The 24,154-nt window shown below is 42.9% G+C and overlaps 3 protein-coding genes and 1 long non-coding RNA gene across 5 annotated transcripts in view; 3 read left to right on the top strand and 1 right to left on the bottom strand.

Moving 5' to 3' along the window:
• LOC129768565 (tectonic) overlaps positions 1 to 3,179 on the top strand; it is a 16,778-nt gene extending 13,599 nt beyond the window's left edge. Inside the window, exons 3-4 of the mRNA XM_055770298.1 lie at positions 1,646 to 1,802; positions 1,863 to 3,179. Of these exons, the coding sequence (XP_055626273.1) occupies positions 1,646 to 1,802; positions 1,863 to 3,115 (1,410 nt within the window). The 3' untranslated portion in view covers positions 3,116 to 3,179. The remainder of the gene's footprint in view (positions 1 to 1,645; positions 1,803 to 1,862) is intronic.
• On the bottom strand, positions 3,168 to 24,154 carry LOC129768564 (trimethyllysine dioxygenase, mitochondrial). Its single transcript, XM_055770297.1, has 4 exons — positions 23,042 to 24,154; positions 22,541 to 22,762; positions 3,824 to 4,242; positions 3,168 to 3,767 (listed from the first exon to the last, which is right to left on the bottom strand). The coding sequence occupies exons 1-4, from the start codon at positions 24,027 to 24,029 to the stop codon at positions 3,279 to 3,281; spliced, it is 2,118 nt and encodes a 705-aa protein (XP_055626272.1). The 5' UTR covers positions 24,030 to 24,154; the 3' UTR covers positions 3,168 to 3,278.
• LOC129768570 (uncharacterized) lies at positions 12,959 to 13,688 on the top strand. Its single transcript, XR_008741692.1, has 3 exons — positions 12,959 to 13,211; positions 13,272 to 13,341; positions 13,409 to 13,688. It is a non-coding gene; the product is annotated as an uncharacterized LOC129768570 (long non-coding RNA).
• On the top strand, positions 13,722 to 19,955 carry LOC129768567 (uncharacterized). Of its 2 annotated transcripts, none has more exons than XM_055770300.1 (2): positions 13,722 to 14,371; positions 19,781 to 19,814. In XM_055770300.1, the coding sequence occupies exons 1-2, from the start codon at positions 13,745 to 13,747 to the stop codon at positions 19,805 to 19,807; spliced, it is 654 nt and encodes a 217-aa protein (XP_055626275.1). In that variant the 5' UTR covers positions 13,722 to 13,744; the 3' UTR covers positions 19,808 to 19,814. The 2 variants fall into 2 exon arrangements, 1 of the variants encoding a protein (XP_055626275.1); XR_008741691.1 differs by lacking the exon at positions 13,722 to 14,371 and adding an exon at positions 18,929 to 19,720 and having other exon boundaries at positions 19,781 to 19,955.

The raw sequence follows: 24,154 nt of genomic DNA, 5'->3' as shown, positions 1-24,154 counted from the left end.
ATGTATGTATATGGCCTCCACTTTTGCATGCATATGCCAGTTAGGCGCATTATATGCCAACCAAATTTTAGGGCATATGATGTTATATATACGCTTGTTATGCGATTTAATGTTTGCTGGGTGGTAGCTCAGCGTATTGTTCACAATGAATTCATCTTGTTTTGCCATACAAATGAAACACAAATTTGTGCAGTACACGAGAATTAATCAAGCAAATGAAACCAAATTTGGCATGTGGAGGTTTTAGTACTCCACCCCCTCTCCTTCTTCCTCTCTAAGGGGCGAGGAGGGGGCTGCTATACAAATGAAAAACAAATTTCTGCATTACTCGAGAATTAATCAAGCAAATGAAACCAGATCAGGCATATGGAGGTTTTAGGGTGCAATAAATGTTTCTATGGTGGTTAGACTCTCCACCCCTTCTCTAAGGGGGGACTGTCATACAAATGAAACACAAATTTCTGCATTACTCGAGAATTAATCAAGCAAATGAAACCAAATTTGGCATGTGAAGGTTTTAGGGTGCAATAAATGTTTCTATGGTGGTTAAACTCTCCACCCCCTCTCTAAGGGGGGACTATAATACAAATGAAACACAAATTTCTGCATAATTCGAAAACGAATCAAGCAAATGGAGCCAAATTTGGCATGTGAAGGTTTTACGGGGCACGAAACGTTTCTATGGTGAATACACTCCTCCCCCCTCTCTAAGGGGGGCTGCCATACAAACGAAACACAAACTTCTGCATAACTCGAGAACTAGTCAAGCACAATTTGGGATGTGAGGGCTTTAGGGTATGACAAATGTTTCTATGATGGTATGACACCCCTCCCTTCTCTGGAATGGAGAGGGGGTCCTATAAAAATATTACACATATTTCAACCAAACATGACAATTTAAAATTTTCGGAAAACTCTGAAGGAAAAAGGGAAAATTCGGAAAATTAAATTCCCATATGTTCTACAATTACATAGTGACAAGGGCTGATGTTTGCGCTGGCGAAATTGATCTTTGTTCGAAACTGGAAATGGCTTTTAATGTGATGAAATGCACTCCTATATCTTCTTCTATCTATACCAATAAAAAAAGTATCGCCGAATTTGTTGATAAGAGTAGAACTCGAGGAAGGAATCATATTTTTTGTATAAAACATTTATTCCATATAACGGAAAAACATGTTATTTGCAAGTGGTTGAAAAATCTTGAACGAGAATTGTGTCTGGAAATAATCTGATATTATAATGAGTTTTGGTAGAAATACTAGGAATGTTATAGTAAAACGTAAATTCAACGGGGTCGATTAGAAGATCAATCAATGAACAGTTGTGCGATTGGACCCATGAACTTGCTTATAGTTAGAAAACGTGTATGTTTGAAGGTATTCATAACAAAAAACAAATTTTGGGCGGGGCAAAGTTTGCCGGGTCAGCTAGTTTCCAATGAAACCTCGTTACTATAAAATAAAACATTTCTACGTCCTGATGCATGACAGGCGGTACGTGTTTCTTGTTGCCATGATCTTATCCTAGATGGCTACCACGTGACTTCTATAACTAAAGAGATAACGATTTCGTTGAACCATTGCAGAGCATTTTGGTAATTCCATATCTTTTCAAACGATTATTATTCACTATTTACTTGCAGCACTACGATCCCACACGAAAATACTTGTCTTCGAAACATAAGTGGAAGGAAATTTTCGGCTCCGGTGAGGGCCGAAATTTAGGGCCCGCTTCAACCTATCGAGTGAACGGGATCCTGCAACTATACAATGAAACTAGCGAGAGACTGGGAACATTCAGTAAAAACCTCTTTCAATCGACTTGTTTCTTACTATTAATTTTCTGTTTCCCCTTTCCAGCAATTCCCTATTCAATAACCAACTCTCACTGTCAGATAAATCAACCGGTTCGCTTCCTGCGCGACCAAACATCGTCATGTATCCGTACGCTGGAGGAGCTTGAGACATCGCTCGCCGCCTTCGTCACGCAGCAATCGACCGTTCGTTATTTGCGCGTTCCCAAAACCGAAAACCTCATGGAGCACTGTATGGATGACGACTGCTTCAACAGCACGGTCCAGTATTGTAACCTAGCAGGCCGAGACTGTCAGTCATCCAACCGGACCGGCGCCGATACCGATGGCGACGCGGATGGTACTTGGTACTGTCCGGAACTTCAGATTGTGATGCTTCACAACTATACATACTTAGAGGGGGTGGAAATTAAACTCCAATGTGGAATAGCGGAGCTTTCCACTCTAGAAAGTGACACCGTTTGGCAAAGTGTACGGATCGAATTTAAGCGAAGAAACGAGAATCATTTCTCTCGCCAGGTTAGCGGAAATCTGGGATATTTGAAGGGAAAACCTCTTATAGTATCCAGGCGTTTGATCCCCGCAAACGCCAGCTTAGAAGAGCGCAAGCAATCGAAAAAATATATGCTAGGTTACTTCACCAACGGTACCAGAGCACCGGATGAGACGTTCCGTCTGCGTCTACCCAAAAGCAGAAAGAATCGATGCGTTTTGAATGACCAGATGCATCACAATGTGCTGTTTGGTGAAAACATATGGAGCAAGTGTAACTTTTATCCACAACTCAACGTGACGACCGAATCGAACTTTACGGAAATTTGCCTCAATCTACAGGAGGAAATAAATTCGCTACTATTGCGCGATGTGGCCCTCCAGCTTCGAGAGAAAACCAGCGAAATGTTGAATTTATACCTTTCAAAATATGGCAATCCGGTCAATCGAAGCTTGGATTGGGTGCAATTCCGTGCGCTGAACGTTATTGACGAGAAAGTAACGGCAAGTTGGTCCCAACCGGCTGCCTTCTTCAAGTGCAACAGTATGCTGATAAATGTTAACTACCATATCTTCCACGGGAGAACGACAGTCCGCAACGTTCCCCGGCAACATGTGGCGCAGGAAGCGGAGATAGTGCTTGGACCGCGCGTTGATTTACAGTTCCCGCTGGACGAGGAAATTCGGGTGCCTCTGTTCGCACAGGTGCAATTTTTTGATCTCACATCGTGCGGTTCCAGATTAGGTACCACCCTGTGTTTAGTTGCCATAAAGTTTGTCGCATTTATGAAGCTGATGCTGATATGAGGTAAGCTTGAGATAAAAAAAATATGGATGAGATTCGCTGATAAACAGAAAATTTAATTCACTTCGAAAGCCCCCCGAGTTTATTTCGTGTTCAAAAAGTAACACAAATACATTCGCTACTTAAAAACATTTAAATTGCTCTTCAACATTCATCCCGTTACTCTCAGGAGATAACACCGTGCGTTCGTGCTACACTCTGGAAATCGGTCCTCGAAACGTAGCATCCGGTCATCACACGCTTCCCGGTATAGGCCTGCCGACCGTGCAAAACTCTCCAGTTGTCAAAGATCATAACGGTGCCGGGCGTAAGCTGAAACGTCCACACGATCGACTCGTCTTGAATTTCCGTCCCAAGTCGTTTGTAATCCGCGTAGAATTGGGGAATTTGCAGCTGGGGAATTGTTTTCAGCACCGCCCGGTCGTACGTGTTGAAGCGGAGCTGTTCAACCTCCCCGGTGAGTATGTTCCGTTTAATGACCGGTGCGCAGTAGGTGTGATGTTTTCCGTCTTCAATGTACTCGGAGGTCACCGGATACTGGCATAGCCGCTCGAAAACCTCCGGCTCCTTCTGCTTGAGCTGCTCCGCTGCTTTGAAACCATCAATTAGCATCGTTTCTCCGCCCGTTCCGTTGAATTGGATGCAGTGTAGAACCTACGGAAGCGATTTGTTAGTTGAAAATCAAAGCATCAAATTTGAGCGACTCCCACCTGCAAACCGGAAGCATCATTGAAGTACGTATTATCCGTATGCGGGCCAAGATACTTCCGAGTGTACGCCGTGTCGCTGTGGTCCATGGAGTCGCTGAAAGTCCACATCTCGCCAAACAGCGTCTTATGGATGGGAAAAATTCTCCTGACGGCAATTTCAGTGCTTTGCTGATTGGCTGGAACCTTCTCGATGAATGCCACTCCAAACATGACCAGACTATCGACCACTCGCTTAACAATCTCGTCCTCGCATAGTAGCTGATTCAGCGTTACTCTGCTGTACTCTGGGAAAGCACTGATCAGCTTGCGATCCCAAACAATCGGCCGGTTGTGCTCCTGCTGGAGGATTTCTTTGTACACCTCGAACTGCGAGTTGAATATGAAGTCCAGCTCGTAGCTCGACGCATGGCCATCCTTCCCTGAAATTTGAAAAGGAGTTCGTTAGTTCGGTAGAGATTCCTGTCAGGAAAAAATGTGAACCTTTCATCCCAGTTTACCTAATGAATTTACATGTTTTACTTCTTTCTTCAGGAAGTTCATGAAAAAAAAAATCTTCCGAAAAAATTAGCGCTGATTTTGCTTAAACTTCGTATATATTCCTTCTCGAAAAAAAATTTATTTCGACAAGTATTATTTCGTCCTTCGAAGCATTGAAAAAAATTTCAATAGACAAAAAATATTATGACAGTTTTGAGGATAAAATTCAAAAACATGGGTTTTTGTGGTTTTCGAGGTGTTGAGACCTGTGCTACCCATGTTTGTATATGTACACAACGTAATACGTATGCTCAACATGCAAACAAACATTTTTTGTTCGAAAATATTCGAGCAATTTTGAAAAAAAAACCTTTACGAATAATCACAGTTTGATTTCATACAGCTTCCGAAAATTAACAACTACCAGTATTTTGTGCTATAGGCTTCATCTACAAACCAATCAGAATCAAATTCTCTTTAGAATCTGAACATTGTTTTTTTCATGATAGTGTCCTATTACGATGGTTGTTCAAAAAATAAGTTTCAGTGCCTCAGAAATCGCGGAAAAATAATGTTAGTACAAAAAACAAGGTGATTTTCGTAATCTACTTTTTATTTTATATTTTTCTACATAATCGCCGTAACGTTCGAGGCGTTTTTCATAACGTGGCACGAGTTTTTCTATTCCGAGCGCTAAGTGCGTAGCGTCCAACTTTTTGAAGTACGATGTAACTGCGTCACGAATTTCTTTAGTGTTATCGAATCGATGACCGCCGAACGCCTGTTTCATCACCGGGAATAAGTGATAAGTCGCTAGGGGCGAGTGAGTAAGGACGATGCCAGTCCATTTGATTTTTTTCAATTGCTCTTGAGTTACACGAGCAGAATAGGGCCGCGCATTATCGTGGATGAGGAACACTCCTTTCGTCAATAAACCTGGCCTTATGTTCTTAATCACGGTTCTTAATCGGTCCAAAACTTCACAATAGTGCGTTGATGAAACAGGCGTAATGCCAGCGAATCGAGACATTGCTCCGGGTTCGTCGGCACTTGAATATTGATGGACGACATCACCGCCCGAAACATCTGCTCCTGCTGCTTCAAAAATGCCTGCTGCTGCTTCATTTGCACCTGTAACTGTTACTGCATCTGCTGTTGCAATGATTGTTGCATCTGTTGCTGCATTTGTTGCATAAATTGCAGCATCGTTGGGTCTATCGATGGAAAATTGAATTGTTGTTGTTGCTGAAACATCGGCGAGCGGATGGTTGGCTGAGACTGCTGTTGGTGTGCACTCACTACCGGCGGGAGATTTTGCACTGCTGGATCTTGCTGCAGTCCATTTCCCGGTACTGATTGGTGTTGCGGGTCACTCCCGGCGAAAACATGTCGTTGTCGGCAATTTTCCTCCTCTTCCGATAACGGAACGCTTTTGCTCACTCGCGCAAAATGTTCTCAATTGAACTTTTTCCTCGTCGCCACTTTTATCCCCCAAGGAAATCGGGGTTTTAAAAAAAAATTTGGATGCCAAATGTCTTAGAATTGCATGAAACGTCGAGACTTACTGCTATCACGAAAAAAAAAATTTTTTTTTTCGAAAACCCCGATTTCCGATTTCCCCCCTTGGGTGATTTTGTCGGTTTTCAAAAAACTCAATCTTTGACCGCTGTGCGACACTAGTAAATGAAGTCTGATTGAGCTGATATTTTGCATAGGGTAGTTTTTCGTGGGAATCAACATTTTTAATCAAGTTCGCTTTGAAAATTCGAGGGTCACTTTTTTCACATACATCCATTGGCACTCTTATATACAGCCATTCCATGCAAAACCGATGTAGTGGTTCTCAGATTTTCGTCAAAAGTTGTAATTTTGTTCTTTATCGCAAAACATTAGATCCGTATTTTTTATGTTTTCATTAGGGTGCCCATTTCCATTTTAGGGTGGTCCGAAATATCATTTTTTTCCACTTTTTTCCAAAAATGATAAATGAAAATTAATAACTTTTGAATCACTGAACCGATTTAGATGATCGACATATAAAATTGAAACTAATGACCTAGCCTTTTATTAAAAAATATTTAACTTGCGGAAAAAATAATTTTATTTTAGTAACTATTGATTGTAGTCGTTTTTTATTTTTTTTATGACTTTGGACTAGAGGCGCTATATATTTTTTTATATTTTTTCTTGAAAGCTGAGGATTTTTTACATAACATATCTCGATATCAGAGATGCTATTTTTTCGTTTTTTAGATATGAACAAAATTACGGTGGTTCGAAAAATCTGTTTTCTCAGCTTTCAAAAAAAATATTAAAAAATATAGCGCCCTCTAGCCCTCTAGTCATGAAAACATTCAAAAACGACTACAATCAATAATTACGAAAATAGGATCCATATTCTCTGCAAGTTCAATATTTTTCAATTAGAGCTCATTGGCTTCAATTTGATATGTCGATCATCTAAATCGGTTAAGTGGTTCGAAAGTTATGAATTTAAAAAAAAATCATTTTTGGAAAAAGTGGAAAAAAAATGATTTTTTGGACCACCCTAAAATGGAAATGGGCACCCTAATGAGAAAATAAAAAGAAATACGGGTCTAATGTTTTACGATAAAGAACAAAATTACCACTTTTGACGAAAATCTGATAGTGGCATGGAATGGCTGTATATATTAGGCTGTCAAAAAAGTCCTGCGGTATGTTTTTTTTTAATTTTCATTTGTTCATAAAATTAGTTACAATCATCTGTTTTAATCAGGGGGTCCTCGTAGCTACATTGGTTGCGCGTTCGCTTAGTAAGCGATCGATCGTGAGTTCAAAACTCAGGGCCCTCATTGACCATCTTTGTGTTGTTACAGAATAGCTACGTCCACGCAACAATCATCAGCGATGGAGATCGATCCACGGTCGAAATAAGATCGATTCATCCATACAACTGCTCTGCTCTGCAAGAAACATCGGGCTGCTGTTCTATAAATAACTCAACAATGATCAACCACTGTCTCCGCTGTCCGGTGGTCCAAATGGATAATGGAAGAACAGAAAGAATAATCTTACGCCTAAATGGCTACTGTGTGAATGTACCATATGTAATGGTATAGAAGGAATACTGGCGAATGGCAACTGTGTAATGTGCTAATTATAGATATGATAACCATGTGACATGTACACGATTAAAATTCGGCTCTGTTACAGCTAAAATGCTAATGAGCCTTAAATAAATAAATGGGATAAAAAAAAATCTGTTTTAAGTCAAATATGCGCCGTTTTGTTCGATGACTTGTTCCCAACGAGATTCCAACTTCATAATACCCCTGTTATAGAAGATCGCTTCCTTATTGGCAAAAAACTCGGATAGCCAATTTTCACAGGCCTCTTTTGTGGCTAACTTCTGACTACCTAGCTCGTTCGCCATGGACAAAAACAGGTGGTAGTCACTTGGTGCAAGGTCCGGACTATACGGCGGATGCAAAAGAACCTCCCATCCGAGCTCCCGGAGCTTCTGGCGCGTCACCAAAGAAGTGTGTGGCCTGGCGTTGTCCTGATGGAAGACAATGCGGCCTCTGTTTATCAAAGATGGCCTCTTCTTCATGAGTGCTACCTTCAAGCGGTCCAGTTGTTGGCAGTACAGGTCCGAATTGAGCGTTTGACCATAGGGAAGCAGCTCATAATAGTTTATTCCTTGACAATCCCACCAAACACACAGCAGAACCTTCCTGGCCGTTAATGAGGGCTTGGCCACCGTCTGAGCCGCTTCAACGGGCTTCGACCACGACCGTTTGCGCTTCACGTTGTCGTAAGTGACCCACTTTTCATCGCCAGTCACCATCCGCTTCAGAAACGGGTCGATTTTGTTGCGATTCAGCAGCGATTCACATGCGTCGATACGGTCAAAGATGTTTTTTTGCGTCAACGTGTGTGGCACCCATACATCGAGCTTCTTTGTGAATCCAAGCTTCTTCAAATGGTTAATAACGGTTTGATGACTTATCCCCAGCTCTTGGCCGATGCTACGGCTGCTACTATACCGGTCTTTATCGGCTAATTCAGCGATTTTGTCGCAATTTTCGACGACAGGCCTTCCGGAGCGTGGCGCATCTTCGACGACCTCTACACAAGAACGAAAACGTTGAAACCAACGTTGTGCGGTGGAAATGGAAACTGTTGTCCATAAACTGCACAAATTTTATTGGCAGCTTGAGATGCATTTTTGCCTTTGTCATAGTAGTACTGTAAAATATGTCGGATTTTCTCTTTATTTTGCTCCATATTTGCGACACTATAACTCACGAACGACTTAACCAAACAAAACACTGTCAATGACTATATTATAGCGCGCAAAAATACCTTTCCAACAAGCTATAGTATGACTCGATACAATGAATACAACTAGAACTACGCGCTTACAACGACACCTCGAGGAAATACCGCAGGACTTTTTTGACAGCCTAATATATACAAAATACAATCTTACGTGCATCGCGATGTACAAAATATTAATGAATATGTAAAAATTAACGTTAAAAGACAATTCTATAGATCAGCACACTTTTACAGACTTTTCCACGTTTTTAACAGACATTCACATGTTTTTACAGACTTTTTTTAAAAAATCACCTGGCATCTCTTCGTTCCACTTTTTATCGAATATTTTCAAATCGCAGGAGTAAACATTTACGTGACTCTGACTTTGTTTGTTTTTATTTCGTTCGGCAAAACGTTATGTCAAAGAAAGGGGACATTAAAAATGCGTTGCTCAGTAAAAGGCTAAGATGCTCTTTCAGAGATGCAATGGTTAATTAAACAGTTGACGGAAAAATGTAGTTCGTTCATTTTATAATTTTAATTATTTTTGCCCTTGATAACAATACCCTTTTTATAGTGTTGATCATCATAAGAAAAATAACACTCCTGATCGTTGGATCTCTTTTGACATTTCAATTGGATCTTTTTTGACAGCCGTTTTGATTCAGTCCGCACCAAGGCGCCTCTATATGTACCAGGTGAAACAATCATATGAAATGCACTTTCAGCCATATTGGAATTGTTGTCGGTATTGTTTACAAACGGCATCAGAACGCTGCCGGCGGCTCTCTACAAATCGCTACGATGCTTATTCGAACGATGCCTACTATGTTCGGCTTTTGCGAATTTATGTGAAATAGAAGGGATGATTTTGTAGTATTTCATTCTCATTTCCACACTCTCGCATGTAAAAAGGCAAAAATAGCGTATCCTAGCAATAACAAAACAAACAACCCCCGCTCCACAAACCGTAATCCCCTCCTTAATGAAGTGATGATGTTGCTTCACCTGTTATACATTGATATAAGCGCCTTGGTCCGCACTACCTAGCACTATATTAATAACATGCGAATATACGTCTCTTTACATAACAATATTTACTTTTAGCGCCAAAGCCATATACACGGAGAAAAATAGAAATTGCTGTTATGACTATGATCAATATCAATGGAAGCAGCAGATTGACTATTCAAAAAGTTTCACAGAAACAATGCAAATTGCACATTGCGATTGTATAGCCGGATTAGGTGAAGTGTGCTCCCATTTAGGCTTTGTGCTTTTCTCCTGAATTGCTGTTCTCGTGAAGAAATAAACTATAATGAATATTCGTGTGCAGATATCCTTAACCGTTGGTTAGTTTCGCCAAAAAAGCAGATGGTTATGTTGAAACTAAGAACATATTCAGCCAGATAGATAAACCAATTCTCAGATATGATTTCCGGGTACCTGAATGCTTCTGCGGAAAAGTGAAATATGGTTATAAGAAAATTGATCGGAAACTTATAAGAAAATTGATCGGAAAAATTGATCGGTTATAAGAAAATTGATCGGTTATAAGAAAATTGATCGGTTATAAGAAAATTGATCGGAAATTCCATCAATTGGCTAAATATAAAAAACACAAAGAAGCTATCGAACGATAGCTCGAGCTTCTGTGTCTTGAAGCTAGGTCCGAACATGCTGATAATCCTTTCCTGTTATTGTTTCGATTCAAATCTAGTGGCAAAGTCGCTCAATGAACATCGCGAAATAGGTGCTAGTAAGTTCCACAAAGTTCATGTTAGTTCTACGGAATATTTCGCGCTAATAGAAAGATCGTAACTATATTTAAATCATCTACAAGAACGTCGATTGATAATGAATCCGCTTCTGCTGCCTAGAAGCTACGAATGTAAACAAATGATGTTTGCCCAACAGATACTCTGCATGTATGTGTAGCAAGAGCCCTATACTTTCGTTGAAGACGGAACAGTGTACATTAAACGATGTCGAAATACACTGTGTTAGTGCTTTTGTTTATTCTCTTAGGCTAGTGGCAATTTGAGAAGCGTATAGCGCTCGTAAGCGAACGTGAGACTACCAACACGACTCATACGTGCCACAAACGTAGCGTGGTGGAGCGCATATTGAGTCGCAGTTTGGTGTAAATAACATGCCACTCGCATACAATGACTGATTAACACAGAGTTGCGCGATATATTTATTTACTAACACAATCACCCGACCAGTACAGCCATACAGTATCAAACCCACAGCGCTATATGATTGTTCACCAACACAACTACCACAACCGGCATGACCAGCACGAGAAACTGTGGTTCAGCCACAGCGTCGCGCGAGTCGTGTCTCACGAGCGCTCCACCATATCGCGTCATCTGGCCAATTTGCGCCGATCTGTTTTCATTAGCCACAAAAACAGGCGCTGTATCGCGCCAAGTTACTCGCGTTATATGCGTCTCAATTTGCGCCTTGCCTTATGCTGTTGCACGCATCTACGCGTGACAGTTTGGTTGCCACCAGTGAGCTCAGCGATGTTTGTGTTGTCATCGAACGATTGATCGTTACGGATGTCCATGTTCCCAACAATAATCGAGTCTGACCTGTACAAAGAACGTTGGAGAATTGCACACAAGTTATTATCCTTTTTCAGTAATTGGGTGAGAAGCAATGTAACGCATAATATTTGTTTAGGGTATACATATTGCTTTATTACTGTGACAGTGCAATTAAAATATATGCTTCTCTAAAGATCATTGATTGTAACTATTGAGACAATATTAAATATTAGGCATAACGCGTCTTCTGAAAAAACGGTTTTAGAAGTTGAAAAAAATGAATGAAATGCCCATTTCTTAAAATATCGCAATACTTAAACATGCAGACACATTGTGCATAATTCCGGACATATATCGAAATTATCTATATATTCCTAAGATGCTCCAAATGTAATGAAATGTAAGAAATGTTTTAGGAGAAATATTTTTTTCCGTGCATGAAAGGGACCGAAGAGCAATGACAACTGCGAAAACGGGTGGTGGGTTTTGTACATGATTTGTTTGAATTATAAAGACCGGGTTTGTTTATGACGTGAGAAACGCGTGTCATTTGTACATGTTAATGTTTGTGCTTCATTGGACGTGTTTGGAATGGACATTGAACGCTAACGAAAAGCATGTTCGTGTACAACAAAGACATGAAATTTGAACATCGCGTGCACATGTGTGTTTTTTGGAAGACTGATTTTAATTAATTTACATTATAATGGTTGAAACCATCAACTTATATCTCTCCACGCAGTAGCGGTTGGTGCACTTCAGATAATTTCCAATGAAGAACACGGTCTTCTCGATGAGTCTCAAAATATGGAATATACAATACGCTAATAATGAGCAAATGCACCGATTGGATCAGAATCAATCGAATTCCGTAATGCGAAATTCACAAAATATTGCAGGAATCACACCTAGTGGACGCAGTCTTCTAGCGCAGTAATTCCGGTTTCTAAATGACTAAAGCTTTAGTACATAGGACAACAAATCTGTAAAACTTAATAGTGCCATAATAAAAAAAAAGACGGGTGGGTAATGTCGGGGACATAACCAGAGTGACGTAGGGCTATACAAAGGGGACAGCTTTTTCTAAATATATATTTTAAATATATTGTTTTTTTCTGAAGGCTTTGTCCCTATTAAATGTTCAACGCCGGGCATCTTTTGGCGTATACACATATCGTACAATCAAAATGATGGCTGTGATAGGGAATGCATAGGTAGTCATCAGCTCATTCACTATCATATATTTCACTATTGAGCACATTACCGTACCTTAAACTGTGGTTTCGGAGAAGAATGAATTGTAAGATTTGTAGTCTCTGCAAACAAAGTAAATAGAAATGAAAAAGAACTGAGGTTTTGGAGACGAACTCTACGATCTGTCGAGAAAAAAACGAGCTATAAGCGTTCTGAAAAACCAACAGTAAATACAGGGACGGATGACCTTCTGATTAAAGTCCTTTAAAATAAGAACAGAGTAGCAGGAAATACATAGCTCATCATGTTGCTCCTTAGTTATTTTTCTATACAATGCAGATGTAACGTCAGTCAATTTTCAACATCAGTTATCAACCAAAGAAAGCAGTTCTTGCTATTGAGAAAATTCGTTAATGCAATCCTGCATACAATGTGTTGTAATTTGAAGCCACTTTTAATTCGGAAACCATATATGGGTTTGTGAAAACTGAATGATCAATTTAAAAGACCCTAACCACCAATAATCTCAAAAACAAGCATAAACAAAATAATTCAGTTCATATTATATGTCATATTATGTCACTTTAGAATGCATTGTGTTGAAACCACTGGGCACCGAAACCCAAGTGGCCAAATTAACTTCATCTGAGTGACAGCAGCCCTGGCAACCGGAAAACAGTTAGAGCAAGAAACGTCAAAGTAAGCCATTCATTTCCGAACATTCGAGAACCAAGAAAAATCAAGACTGGTTGTGAATTTTTAAAAGAGTCTAGTTATTGATTTTGTGACTATTATTTGAACTGAAACTTAATAAGTAGAACACGATTTTAGTTAGCGCGTGATTTCTAAAACCGTAGGTGAGAAGAATTTGGTTATTTTGTTATATCTTCTGATACTTACCAACCTTACTTACGCAGCGAAAAACTTATGCAGAGGCAACTTAGAATCCAGGCACGTTTCTCGTAGTAGGAGTAAAAAACTAAATCTGTATGTAATACAAAAAAAAACACTTACCTTACATTCTCAAACTAAAAATAAAATCATATTTTTCCAGTTTGAGCAGATTCAAACCGAACTGCTACAGAAGGAGTTTTAATTCTCAACATTTCTCAAAAGATTTACATAACCTCACTTTGAGATGGGAAGCTGCCGCTTATGTAATGGCCCGGATAACGAACAGATGGTTGCCTGCGACGACTGCGAGACATGGTTCCATTTCGCTTGCGTGAATGAATCACCCGGTGTGGAACATCGTGATTTCCGATGCTCGGAATGTGCCGCGAAGAGGGAGAAAAAGGGGAAAAAGTCCGGTAGCAAATCCGCGACCGGAACTGTTCCGAAACCCTTACCTCAGTACGTGGCTCTCGACAATCGACCACCTACCGGTAACATGACCACGTCTACGACTCGAACGATTATCTCGGAACCAAGACGCAGAGTGAGAAATTCCGCCATCCAAGGGGGCGATGACAAATCGCTTGTTTCAAGAGTCAGCAAACGTTCCGCTGTTATGGAGCTTGAAATGCGTCGGATGGAAGAGGAATTGGCGATGAAGGAGAAACAACTAGAGGCGGAAAAACTGATCCGCGAGAGGAGGTTGGAGATCGAGCAATTGATAGCGCAAAAGCGATTCCAGCAGGAAAAGGAGCTGCAGGAGAGGCGACTGGCTCAGGAGAAGGAGATGCTAGAGAAGCAGCTGGCAGAAGAAATTGAATTTCAGCGGAAGCAGCGCACTCTACAAGAAAAGTATCAGCGTGACCGCCACCAATTGGTGTTGGACGAAATAGGAAGCGATGACGGCGCAGTTGGAGGACAATATTTGGGTGATTTTTCCGAACACGACAACCGGGAAAAAGTGCACGACTGGCTAATCCACCATGTCAATCCGGATACGAAACTAGCGGTTCTTAACGAAAACGTGGACGAGGTTCTGAAAGTTTACGAGGACCAAACGCCCAAGCGGAATCCGGAGGTACCGCGACAGCCGAGACATATCGCCCCACTCCAGTACCAACAGGTAAATCGTCAATTCCGCAAGCAAGAATCCGTTAGGGATGAAAGTCGGAGAAATGAGGAGGTATTGTCAACGTCGACGACCAGTTCTCGAGACGGGTCGGGGCCTACCAGGGCACAACGCGCCGCTCGTCAAATCCTCACCAAGAAGCTACCTACATTTACCGGCAGAATTGAAGAATGGCCGTTATTTTACAGCAGCTATATTAACTCAACGGATGCTTGTGGATTTAGTAACATTGAGAATCTTGTCCGCCTTCAAGAGTGCCTAAAGGGACCGGCACTCGAATCCGTTCGTAGTCGACTACTTTTGCCAAATTCCGTACCACAGGTGATTAAAACGCTCCGGATGCTGTACGGCAGACCTGAGCAGTTGATTCACGCGCTTCTAAACAAGGTCCGGAAGGCGGATGCTCCGAGAAGCGATCGATTAGAAACTTTTATTCCTTTCGGGATGGCGGTCCAAGAATTATGTGACCATTTGGAAGCAGCTAACCTACAAGATCACTTGGTTAACCCGATCCTGATACAGGAACTAGTCGAGAAACTTCCGGCTGCAACGAAGCGCGAGTGGGTGCAGTGTCGAAGATTGACTGACCGAGTAACTCTTCGGACATTTGCGGATTTCACATCCAGTATCGTAGCGGAGGCCACTGAAGTAATCTTAGTCGTCGATCCGAAAGGAACAGCATCTGCCAAGGGAGACAAACCAAGGTCAAGGGAGAAAGGATTTGTCCAAGCACACAGCGACCCCAGTAGTCCAGCCATGAAACATCAACTCGTTTGTCAAGTCTGCAAGAAAGATGGACATCGAGTCAGGAACTGCGACGTCTTCAGGAGTATGACTGGTGCGGAGCGATTGAAATGGAAGGAGCAGTACAAGCTGTGTGAACGGTGTCTAAACGAGCACGAAGGTTGGTGTAAGTTTAAAATAACCTGCAATGTTGGAAACTGTCGTGAGCATCATCATCCTTTGGTGCACCGTAATGCAATTGCCAACTCAACTCCGAGGCACACAGCACCTCCGACTACAGAACAACATCACGCTCACATCACGGAGCAGCGCTCGGTGATCTTCAGGATTATACCGATCATACTCTACTACAATCAACGATCGGTTAAAACTTCCGCTTACTTGGACGAAGGTTCGTCTATGACGCTTATTGAGGAGAGCCTCTTCGATGAGCTGAAGGCTAGCGGAGAGCCGCAGCCACTAACGCTTCAGTGGACAGGAAATATCGTCCGTCGCGAACTGGGTTCCGTGTGCTTATCATTGCAAGTGTCAGGTGATACAATGGAACAACGATTGGCCTTGAACGAAGCTCGTACGGTGAAGAAGCTGTACCTCCCAAGACAGCGCGTGAATTTCAGAGAGATTATCGGTCAATATCCGCACCTTCAGGGACTGTACTCGGCTAACCAAGCAGGAGAGGAGCCAAAGATTCTGATCGGACTTAACAATATCCATCTGATGGCGCCTTTGGAATCAAGAATTGGAAACAACAACGAACCAATCGCTGTCAGGTCCCTCCTAGGTTGGACAATCTACGGACCTCGGGGAGCTTCGCACATTGAAGGCTTTTTAGGCTGTCACCGCGAACTTACAAACAAGGAACTGCACGACGTGATGCGTGAGTACTTCGTCGTAGAAGAAGCTGGAGTCACAGTGAACGAACTGTCTGAGTCGGATGAAGTTCGTCGAGCTAGAGATTTGCTGAAGAGAACAACCGTTCGTGTTGAAGGTCGTTTCGAAACCGGATTATTATTCAAGCACGATGATTTCGAGCTGCCGGACAGCTACCCTATGGCACTAAAGAGGTTGTGTGGTCTCGAGCGACGACTGAAGAAGGATCCTTCCCTCGAACAGGCTGTATGCCGAAAAATCGAAGAATACCAGACGAAGCAGTATGCGCATAAGTTGACGGATGAAGAGATGGTGTCGGTGAATCCCAAGAAGATTTGGTACCTACCTCTCGGCGTTGTTGTCAATCCAAACAAACCTGGCAAGATACGTTTGGTCTTGGACGCGGCGGCTCAAGTGAATGGAACATCGTTAAATTCCCTGCTGCTTTCTGGGCCGGATCTTCTAACATCGCTGCCAGCCATTATTCAGCAGTTTAGAGAACGACCGGTGGCTTTCAAAGCGGACATACGCGAAATGTTCCACCAATATCGGATTCGGGAAGCTGATAAACACGTATTGCGTTTCCTTTTCAGAACAGACCCTTCGTGTAAGCCGGACGTGTACGTTATGGATGTTGGAACCTTCGGGGCAGCTTGCTCACCTACATCCGCTCAATACGTGAAGAATTTAAATGCCTCCCAACATGCGGACCAATTCCCAGATGCAGCAAGAGCTATAGTTCGTCGACACTATGTCGACGACTACCTCGACAGCGCCGATACTGCTGAAGAAGCCATTAATCGAGCAAAGCAGGTCCGCTACGTGCATTCGAAAGCTGGGTTCGAGCTGCATAGCTGGGTCTCGAACGAAAGATCGTTCACTCGAGCACTAGGTGGACAAGAAACTGAGGATCGAGTGCCGCTGCAACTAAATGATGATGGAGCAACGGAACGTGTTCTTGGGATTATATGGTGTCCCCACGAGGATGTTTTTACCTTTTCAACCAACTTTCGGAAGGAATTGCTACCGTACCTCATCAACGATCAGCGACCGACAAAGCGGATAGCCCTCCGATGCTTAATGAGCCTTTTCGACCCGCTCGGATTCCTATCTCCCTTCACAATCCATGGCAAAATCGTTTTACAAAGTCTGTGACGTACTGGTTGTGATTGGGATCAGAAGATCGACGACGAAAGCTACACACGTTGGTCCCAGTGGATATCGAAACTGCCTATGATTGAAGAAGTAAAAATCCCGCGTTGTTATCTACAAGGTGCTTCTCCGAAGGTCTACGAAGACTTACAGCTTCATGTGTTCGTCGATGCCAGCGAACAGGCGTATGGTGCAGCTGCTTTTTTCCGAATAACAACCGACGATGGTCCCCGGTGCTCATTGGTGATGGCAAGAACGAAGGTGGCCCCGCTGAAGCTGATGTCAATCCCTCGTATGGAACTAATGGGTGCAGTACTAGGAGCGAGATTGCTGAATTCAGTTGAAGGTAACCATGAACTGAAGATAATGAAACGCACGCTCTGGACCGACTCTCAAAATGTGCTCTCGTGGATCCGATCCGATCAGCGGAAGTATAAACCATTCGTGGCCTTCAGGATCGGCGAAATTCTCCAAGAGACGAAGATCGACGAATGGCGTTGGGTGCCAACGAAGTATAATGTGGCAGATATGCTCACCAAGTGGGGCAAGGGCCCTTGCTTGGATTCTGATGGACCCTGGTTTGCTGGACCTCAGTTTCTGCAGCAATCGGAGGAGATGTGGCCGATACAGAAGACACCTGCACCAAACACGAAGACCGAACTCCGGGCATGTCTCATGCTCCACACATCGAATGCAAATAAACCAATAATCGACGTTAGTCGGTTTTCCCGGTGGAATGTTCTACTTCGTACGATCTGTTGCGTCTACAGGTTCCTTTCGAACTGCCGCCGTCGGATTGATCGAACGCCCATCGAGGTCATTCCAGATGCTACCAAAAGAATGCGAAAATTGGTGATCCGTGATGTAAATTATACCATTGTTCCGCTGAAACAAGAAGAATACGAATTAGCCGAAGTTCTGCTGTGGAAAACGGCGCAACGTGAGATGTTTGCGTGCGAAGTAGCTATCACACAAAAGAACCGTCAACTGACATCGGAAAATTGGATTCCGATTGAGAAGAACAGTGCCATCTATCACTGCAAACCGTTCCTAGATGAGTGTGATGTATTACGGATGGACGGTAGGACGAAATATGCGGACTTTATTCCTTACGACACGAGGTTCCCCATCATTCTACCAAGAGACCACGATATCACCGATTTGCTGCTAGCGGAATATCATCGGCGTTATGGACACGCAAACCGAGAGACAACGTTCAACGAAATCCGACAGCGTTACTATATCCCGAAGCTGCGAAGTGGTGTGAAGAGGGCGATGAAAAATTGCCAATGGTGTAGAGTCAAGAAGAGTCGACCGCAAGTACCTACTATAGCACCTCTACCGGTTGAACGATTGATGCCGTTCCTGCGACCATTTAGTTATGTCGGCGTCGACTATTTTGGGCCAATCGAGGTGGCATTAGGACGACGGGTCGAAAAAAGGTGGGTTGTACTTTTTACATGCCTGACGATCCGAGCAGTGCATTTAGAGATTGCACACAAATTGAACACTGACTCGTGTATCATGGCCATACGGAGATTCGTGCTGCGTAGAGGTCCACCAATCATCATTTTCTCCGATAATGGCACCAACCTGAAGGCAGCCAACAAGGAACTCCAAGAGCAGATACGTCGGATCGGGACAGGCTGTGCCAATGTCTTTACCAATGCCAAGACACGTTGGTGCTTTAACCCGCCATCGGCCCCTCATATGGGGGGCATATGGGAGCGTATGGTACGGACGGTCAAGACGACTATGGCAACACTCAACACGAACCGTAGAATGAACGATGAAACTCTTTTGACCGTTATCGCCGAAGCCGAAGAGATCGTTAACTGCAGACCATTGGTCTACATGCCGCAAGAATCAACGGATGCCGAGGCACTCACGCCCAACCATTAATTGCGTGGTACCGTTACAGAGTTGAAGGATCCTTGCATCGCACCAACACGTCAGGCTGAAGCGCTTCGAAGCACTTACCAAAGGTCTCAGTACATCGCCGATGAACTATGGAAGCGGTGGCTAAAAGAATATGTCCCTTCGATGAACGTGCACACCAAATGGCTGGAAGACTCGAAACCACTTAAGGTAGGCGACCTAGTATTCATCACAGACGATCAGAATCGCAATGGATGGGTCCGAGGGCGAGTGGACAAAGTCATCGCAGGCAAGGATGGCCGTGTGAGACAAGCAGAAGTTCACACTTCCGGTGGGCTGTTCCGGCGACCAGTAGCTAAACTTGCAGTCATCGAGATCGGGTCATCAGGTAAATCTGACCAGGAAGCAGGTTCTGGACGAGGTTTACGGGTCGGGGAAATGTTGAAACCACTGGGCACCGAAACCCAAGTGGCCAAATTAACTTCATCTGAGTGACAGCAGCCCTGGCAACCGGAAAACAGTTAGAGCAAGAAACGTCAAAGTAAGCCATTCATTTCCGAACATTCGAGAACCAAGAAAAATCAAGACTGGTTGTGAATTTTTAAAAGAGTCTAGTTATTGATTTTGTGACTATTATTTGAACTGAAACTTAATAAGTAGAACACGATTTTAGTTAGCGCGTGATTTCTAAAACCGTAGGTGAGAAGAATTTGGTTATTTTGTTATATCTTCTGATACTTACCAACCTTACTTACGCAGCGAAAAACTTATGCAGAGGCAACTTAGAATCCAGGCACGTTTCTCGTAGTAGGAGTAAAAAACTAAATCTGTATGTAATACAAAAAAAAACACTTACCTTACATTCTCAAACTAAAAATAAAATCATATTTTTCCAGTTTGAGCAGATTCAAACCGAACTGCTACAGAAGGAGTTTTAATTCTCAACACATTGGTATTGTGAATAACTTTTAATAACTCTTCTTTGAAAGGGTCAATGGCCCTGAAAAGCGCCGTGTTTTACGGTGGCTGGTTTTGCCACCAAAGCAGTCTGTATAAACAAACTTTTTCCTTCTTCTACCTGCTGCCGTTTTGCGATTGCGTTTGTCACTCGCTGGAACTAGTTGTTGCCACCGAACCGAATGTGGTATGTTCTGTAGGCGGGTTTTCTTATTGTCGTGAGCAGCTTTGCAAGCCAACTCGAGCACTCCGGCGGCCGAAACTCTATAAACCGCTGTTAGGTATACTGGTGCTCCGGCACCAATCCGTTCGGCCTAGTTACCCTTGCAGAGCAGTCAGTGAATGCGACTAACAGGGAACTGCAAACCTGCACGATTCAAGTGGGACTTTGCCTTTCCCTTAACTTGTCCTCCTTTGTCACGTCCACACGTCCACGCTGCTGCTTGTGTTGCTTTGTTGATGTTATGCGATGCGATGTGAAACGATGCCATACAACCACACTGATTTACGGTTTGAAATAGAATGATATATTTTTCAGCGGGTCCGCGCGTTTTGTACTATAGCGGTACACGCTCACAGGATAGAGACAAATCAGCAGACTCAGCCAAAGGGGCGAGTCCAACGAGACGAACGAATGAGCGTTAAAAGGCATCGATGGCAAAAAATATATTCATTACGATTTGTTCGCTCACATGCAGTATTTCTAACAAACACGAAGGCACCGAAGACTAGTGGAATAGTGGAAAAGCCGCCAAAAAGTTCGGCACGGCGCAGAAGAATATCTCGGAAACCGACAAGAAGAAGATGATAAGCGCCGTGTTTTATGGAATGGTTCCAATTTAGAAAACTTTGTACTCGTGGTTTTGAAAAAAACCATTTCGAACGCCCTCGATGCCGCCTTGTCCTGGATTTGCCACCAAAGCAGTTTGTATAAAAAACAAACTTTTTTTCTTCTGCTGCCTGCTGCTGTTTTGCGATTGCGTTTGCCACTCGCCACTCGCTGCAACTGCCCGTTGTTGTCTTGATGTCCACCGAACCGAATGTGGTCTGTTCTGAATGCGGGTTTTCTTATCGTCGCGAGCAGCTTTGCCAGCCAACTCGATCACTTCGGCGGCCGAAACTATATAACGGCGGCTAGGTGGACTGGTGCACTGGTACTAACGAGCTCGACCTTCTTCTTCTTATATGGCACTAGACCTAGCTACCCTTGCGGAGCAATTGGCGGATACACCTACGGGGAACTGGAGACCAACACTGTTCGAGCGGGATTTTGCCTTTCCCTTTACTTTTCCTCCTTTGTCATGTCCAGACATTGCTGCTTGTGTTGGTTTGTTGGTGTGATGTGATGCGAAACGATGTGGTGTACGGTTTGGATGAGAATGATCGTTACGGCAGCGGAGCGGGGATTTTTAAGCTGAATGATTGGCTCGAGAATTACGCATGTGTGAGATTGCGACCAATGTTTCGTTCATATTTTTTCTTTTTCCTTTCCAATCGTGCTTCGTTGTATTTCGCTGCTGTACTAGTTGCCCGTTTTGGTCGGTACGATTTGAGGAGCACAAAATGGACCAATCAAAAATGGGCACATAGTGCATTTTGACAATGCTTGATATTTCACAATTATTCAATTATTTATCTCAAGAAAAATGAAATGTTATTCGTTATGATAGATGCGTAGATATATTTCCTATCAATTGATGCAAAAACCTTTGCGATCTATTGAGAAATGTTCGAGTTATAAGCGTTCCAAATCTTGCATTTTTTCCTACTTGTTCAGTGCCTAGATTTTCATTTCACCCCCTATATCTTCCGGTTAGACGTAGTCCTACGTCAAAATGTTTCTGTAAAATGCTTGATTCCAGGAACAAGCTGGCACGGATCCCTTCAATTATCTGTTCTAGGGTATAATTTTTAGACCTTTTGCCTTGAGGTACAGCCAAACCTTTTTTGTGCGGGGGATAGGGACCGCACAAAAAATATAGCATAAAAAATCGTACAAAACTTCACTAGTAGCTTTAAAAAATCGTGTTCGGTACAAATTTTGAAAATAAAAACTTTTTTGTGCGGTAGATAGGGACCGCATAAAAAAGTTTCCCCCATGAAAATAACTCAAATCCACGCCATTCGCCGTTCGATTTCCTTTTGTTTCCCTATTTTGCGATGGGACACTTTTCCTTTTCGGTTGCGCATGGTTATGTTGTGCTTTTAGTTGCATGTCGAAACTTCTTGCTATTATAAATCATGTCATGCGCATCTTAGAGCATTTGATGGAAGTATGGAAATGATTTGAGAAGTGCATAATTTAGACGCAAATATGCTTTTTTCGCACTGAAATGCATATAAAACATCGAATGAAACTAGATGGACGATAACTTCGTCAAATATCCTTCTTTTCATATACCGCATAAAAAAGATTTTCCCGTATATCTTATATAAGTTTATATCGTATTCTTATCAGACAAGACCTTGTGGCCGTTACATTTCATTCAAACTCTTCCAATAAAATGGGTTGAAATATGTATCATAATCACGCCAAAGGTAGACCATCAAATCGATACTCACACAAAACGTTCAGCTTCCCGTCTCGAATCTCGTAACTCGCTGGGCTAACATCGTTTGGGATGTCGAATATCGAGAGTGATCGCTGGAATGTCTCGTGATTGTAGCATTCCTTACACCGGCAGTGATCTCGCAACCAGATATAGCTCATCCGCACCGGCTGATCCGTCTCGGGTGCTTGCAACGTGAGAAAATGCTGTTCATCGGCAGCTGTTGGTTTCATCGCTGAAAACGAAAACGGGAACAATCAACAATCAAAACCGGACACGTCTTAAGCAATCGCGGGTAAAAATATGACTGACAAATTATCTCCTAGTTGAATATTATTTAATAATATATTGTACAACATTACGCAATGATAAGGCGCAGCAATAACACAAACACGCGTGCACGTTTCGTTCGTTGCTGCTGCTGTACTTCCTGGACTGATGCGAACCATTCTGACCCAGAATCAATCGCAACAGCAAAAAAAAAAACGCTCGATGGCGATGAACGGGAACTTACCGCTATCTGTTGCTTGCTCATCATTGACGTCTGAAAATAGCTTATCATCGAAAGGCAGCGCCCCATCGCTACATTCCTTGATTTTGCGCTGCAGCTTTTGTAAATTCTCCGGAGTGCACTCCAGTAGTGCCAAAACTTTGGTGGTTTGTTTCACCTCACCCAGGTTTTCGGCAGGTAACGTGAGAGGTTCAGTCTCAACCGGTATTGGTTCTTCCAAATCCGTTTGGGTTTCTGTCGAGATGGTGAATTTCGTATGCAACTCAGTGATGCTCTCAGCAGCAATTTTCTTCTGCGGGGACGCCACTTTTATTTTTCTCAGCACAACTGGGTCTGAATGAGGGTGATGAATTTGCGCAGCAGATTCCTTTCCCACAACCGGTGATAAGGGTAGTTTTCGTTTGAACTTAAATATTTTTGCGGGTGTACATCCCGCTAGGGTTTTGTTCTGCATGGGACGTTTGTGTCTATGCGTTGATTGTTGATCAGCGCTCACAATTCCAACGGATTGATGATTACCGGTGTCAATTTCATTGGATGCTTGTTGCGAATTCACGGTATATTCATTTTTGATGAAACCGGGCTCTGGAGTAGATTCTGCTTGAAGCTCTATACTCAGCGATAACAATGAAGTCTCATCTTTCTGCTGTTGCTGCGGCTGCTGCTGCTCGAAATTGGGATAAGCCCGCAACATTGGCGGAACGACTCGACTCAAACCTTCGGCATCGCTGAGGCTGGTCAGATTCAATGAAGGATTTGACGTCATATTGAGACTGCGTGAGAGTTTGTTCTTGTAGTCAGAATCCCGAAAATGCCGACTGCAGACAAAGTATCGATTTCGGATCACATCCACTTCAAGTTGCGCTAATGCCGGAATATTAAGAATGGCTTTCCACAGTTCGGCACGTTCGCGGACCAAGGGGAACTTGTGCACCAATTCGAATTTTTCACCCTGGCAGCAAGGTACCACACAAGGACGCGGTTTGGCCATCTCAGCGCACCCGGCGAAACTGTTTATTTACCTATGGGATTATGGAAAAAAAAAACAATTTAGTTCGGGACAAGACGACAGTTTTTGAATCTTTTGTTGTTGGATTTGAATTTCAAAACAAAAAC

This window comes from Toxorhynchites rutilus, chromosome 2 (assembly GCF_029784135.1).
Source record: "Toxorhynchites rutilus septentrionalis strain SRP chromosome 2, ASM2978413v1, whole genome shotgun sequence".
NCBI lineage: Eukaryota > Metazoa > Arthropoda > Insecta > Diptera > Culicidae > Toxorhynchites > Toxorhynchites rutilus.
Note: the sequence above shows the minus strand (reverse complement) of the source record. Positions and strands in the feature narration are given on the sequence as shown.

Bases quoted from the DNA above. Each gene is read 5' to 3' on its own strand.
- LOC129768567 (XM_055770300.1), top strand. From the start codon at position 13,745: ATGACCACGTCTACGACTCGAACGATTATCTCGGAACCAAGACGCAGA. The intron at 14,372-19,780 runs GTAAATCGTCAA...TTACTTACGCAG, and splicing joins CCCCACTCCAGTACCAACAG to CGAAAAACTTATGCAGAGGC.
- LOC129768564 (XM_055770297.1), bottom strand. From the start codon at position 24,029: ATGGCCAAACCGCGTCCTTGTGTGGTACCTTGCTGCCAGGGTGAAAAA. The intron at 22,763-23,041 runs GTAAGTTCCCGT...TTTCGTTTTCAG, and splicing joins TGAGCAAGCAACAGATAGCG to CGATGAAACCAACAGCTGCC. The intron at 4,243-22,540 runs GTGAGTATCGAT...TTCAAATTTCAG, and splicing joins CGGGAAGCTGAACGTTTTGT to GGAAGGATGGCCATGCGTCG.